Source organism: Trachymyrmex septentrionalis, unplaced genomic scaffold, assembly GCF_001594115.1.
Source record: "Trachymyrmex septentrionalis isolate Tsep2-gDNA-1 unplaced genomic scaffold, Tsep1.0 scaffold6, whole genome shotgun sequence".
Lineage (NCBI taxonomy): Eukaryota > Metazoa > Arthropoda > Insecta > Hymenoptera > Formicidae > Trachymyrmex > Trachymyrmex septentrionalis.
This window is the reverse complement of record NW_017305778.1, coordinates 235,613-239,397: the sequence shown is the minus strand read 5'-3', so window position 1 is coordinate 239,397 and position 3,785 is coordinate 235,613. Positions and strand designations below refer to the sequence as shown.

Genomic DNA, 3,785 nt, shown 5'->3' with positions numbered 1-3,785 from the left:
CCTAATATATTGTCCGACCTTTGATATGGTTTTATTGATTAGTTTTCTATGTTCTTTCCAATATTTAATTTTACAATAATAATTTATAATAATTTATTAATAATGTTTTAATCTTATACAATTTCTCTAATTATTGAAATGGCTGAGGATGTGACTAAGTAAAGTCGAAACGTTCCGAATATATTAATGATTGTAAAAAAACTCTTACATCTTTTGTTTGAGATCATAAAATCATGAAAAGCGAAAATTCTTTTCTTCTTAATTATTTTCTTTATTGTAAATTGTCGTTAAAACTGTGTGTATAAAATGAGCCTTCGAATTTTTTTCTAGCGCGACCTCAACCTACACAAGTTCTATCTCATTTTGTACACACACAGATACAATCAAAATCAAAATACTTGATTTTATTATTTTGACTCTCATTGTATCTCTGATTGTCGACATCATAAGTCCTTTATGTGAAGCCGCGAGAAAACACTTACATGTAAGTAGATATAATAGAAAATTCAGACAAATGATTTTAATATATCTCTAATTTTCGTTTCGTGTTTCTTTTGAATGACTACACAGTAAATCTGACAATTTGATGAATCACGATGTGATTCTACGTAGTGACGCAATGCATATGATTTCGATTTTACTTTATGTACATTCTATATTATTATTATATAATGTAATAATTTTGATAAACATTGGGCTATTCATTACATAGCTAATTTGGTATTTGGATAAAGAAGAACAAACTAATTTGTCGGGAATCATCAACTTGGAATTTTCGTTATTTATGTAATTTTGATTTATATTTTATATTGATAAAGACCCGAATTGAATGGTTGAAACGTATATTTTATTTATTTTGTTACATTCACACGAAGAATAAAGAATTTCTGTGCATCCGAATAGCTGTAGGCTCTGATGGGCTTTTCTACATTTTTCACTGATAGATTCTTTCGAGCCTTATTATATATATTTTTTTTTGTTTAAAATTATACAAAATAAAGAGGTTTATTATATCATCACATTTATTTTCGTATATTGAAATGTCTCATAGCTACATTACAAATTTGCGTTATTACACAAAAAATAAAACAGAATTTCTTAAAATTGCAAATTGAAATTTTTTGTGAAAAGCATACATAAGTTAGTGCAAAAAGTCTTAGAAAAACACTCATTATTTGTTGATAAACTAAAAGACAATCAAAATTGATTCCACTATAATATTAATTAAAACTATTTCTTAAATTATGTTAAATATAATATGTAAATATAAATTAATTTAATGAAAAGATTTAAAATTTAAGTATAAATTGAAATTGTTTATTAATTTGGGGGGGGGGAACATATGCCTCGCACATCTGTATGTATTAAGTATTTTACGAAAGAGGTTTAAGACGTTTCATCATTAGTACACGCTTTATCTCCCTTCGTATTAGCGAATTCGTACTAACATACCAAAAAGTATATTAACTTCATCGGATGAAATAATCGGTTCGCCGAGATGTCAATGAATGAGCGGGACACCTTCCATCAGAATGGAGATAAATTCGCGGTTTATCAGCCTATTAAGACAGATTTGAGATTTCAGGAACCGCCAATGGACCATAAGGAATCCCATCGGCAACATGTTCGCGGCGCGTGCTTGCGCTGATATCACACTCGTCCCCGTCCAATCCGTATTGGCCCTGGCAACTGCGGAACAAAGTTCAGCCTATAACAGAGTCAACTACATCACTGGACCATCGTAACGATTCACCTCCAGTCTCCGTGAACGCGCCGTCGAGAACGTCGGTCACTACAAGGAGGAGAATTGTTCTCGGAGATCAGAGAGAGAGAGAGAGAGAGAGAGAGAGAGAGAGAGAGAGAGAGATATCCGTCTTCCTCTACATTCGTAAAAAAAATTATTGCCGACTCCGCAGATTAACGTTTGGAATGAAGAAATATAAGAAATATAATACCTAAGAATACGTAAAGAGAAAAAAAGGAAAGAAGCGAGGCCATAATTGACGAAGCGGTTTACAATCTCACGAGATATCGACTCGACGATTATGGTGACCTGTTTGACTTTTACAACTTTGTCACTAAAATTAATATTGCGCAAATTGCGCGCCAATCCTGTTGGAATTTAGAAAGAAATACAGAAATCGCCAGTTTCGACTTAACTTGAAAGTATTATAAATATTGATATACCAGAACCACCAGAAATATAATTTGAAACATTTGTCTTAAATATATTTACAAAGTCATGAAGATCGATGGTACTTGAAGATATTTGAATTCAACTTACTAATCAAATTCAGTGTCGAACTTAGTGTTAAATTCAGTCGACGAAATAATGTCGATAATATCAACGTGTAAATTGTTTTCGATGTTTAAACTTGATAACTAAACTCGAGTAAATCATCAGCGGATTAACCTACGTGGTTAAATCAAAGACTAAAGAAGAAGTCGGATTAAAGAAAAATCAGTTCCATTTGGATTGCTGTGGAAAAATGCGTCTCTTCATGGAAATCTTTTTTGTTCTTTTCATAGGGGGTATCGCAGCTCAATGGGCGATCAGCCCCCTGAGAATACACACATTACTATCCCATTTGTCGTCCGAATCGTCAATCAACAAAGAGGCTGACTGCATCGGTTGCGCGCAAAATAAAGTCAATGTGATCGATTCTGACCCGCTGTTAACCGAGTTGAGAGTGGAGTACGTGAAGCAGCAGATTCTAAAGAAGCTGCGATTGTCAAAACCGCCCGAAGTTTCGATGCCACTATCAACCTTGCCTAAACCTTTAATCAACGGCAATGTGCTTCGACCCAATTTAGAAAGACCGGCAGAGAACTTCTACGGGAAAACCAACCAGGTCGTCGTGTTCCCAAACGAAGGTAAGATTTCACGAATTAAAATAAACAATACACAAGATTAACGACAGAGTCCGACCAAAACTGAACCGAAACACTCGGCTACATGTTAATTTCAACCGAAACCAAAATTAATAAATAGGTATTCTGTAAAAGCCATAGACATGTTCATATATTATATTACATACTTTTTCTTTATAAATATTATAATTTATTGAAACAATAATTAAATTTTGGCCGAAATTGAAAACCGTTGTGTGTCAATTTTGGTCAAAGAATATAAGTATTCGTTTTCCTAAACATCATAATTTAATTATTGAAACAATAATTACATATTAAAATTAATATTTACGAAGAAGAACTATATGATTTCAGTCGAAACTAACACGTAGTGAGTGTTTGTTTTCAATTTCGGCAGAAGTTTCGGTCGGACTCTAATTAACGATTATCCTTCCTTTTTAATGCAGAATATAAAGAAATATTATTGAACGGGACAAAAAAGTAATTTTAAAATTTGCAATATAAAATCAATTAAGATATGTAGTATGATCCAATGTCAAAAATTCTTAACTAAAAATTTTAAACTTTATATTTTTATAATATTTTAAAGCATTACAATTTTTAAAATTTATTAAAATACATAATTTTTCCGAAGATAAAAATTATGTATGCATAATATGTACATATACATACATATATATATGTATATACATATTATATATACATACACTAAGAAAAATGTTCCGATTAAGTTAAAAAAAACCACAACAAAATGATATTCTAATGAGACCAAACAGAAAATTTTTATTATAACCAGAAATTCTGTTTGCTATTCTTTCAAAATGCTATTCTTTAAACATTTTTGTTGATTTATTCATAACATTTTTTTTTAGTATATAATTTTTATCGTCGAATAAATTATACTTGAATAAATT

General features: G+C 31.0%; 1 protein-coding gene across 1 annotated transcript in view; it reads left to right on the top strand.

The window, feature by feature from the left end:
* Nucleotides 1–2,201: 2,201 nt before the first annotated feature.
* Nucleotides 2,202–3,785, top strand: part of LOC108752223 (inhibin beta A chain-like) — a 17,019-nt gene continuing 15,435 nt past the window's right edge. Inside the window, exon 1 of the mRNA XM_018492904.1 lies at nucleotides 2,202–2,874. Coding sequence (XP_018348406.1) covers nucleotides 2,490–2,874 — 385 coding nt within the window. The 5' untranslated portion in view covers nucleotides 2,202–2,489. The remainder of the gene's footprint in view (nucleotides 2,875–3,785) is intronic.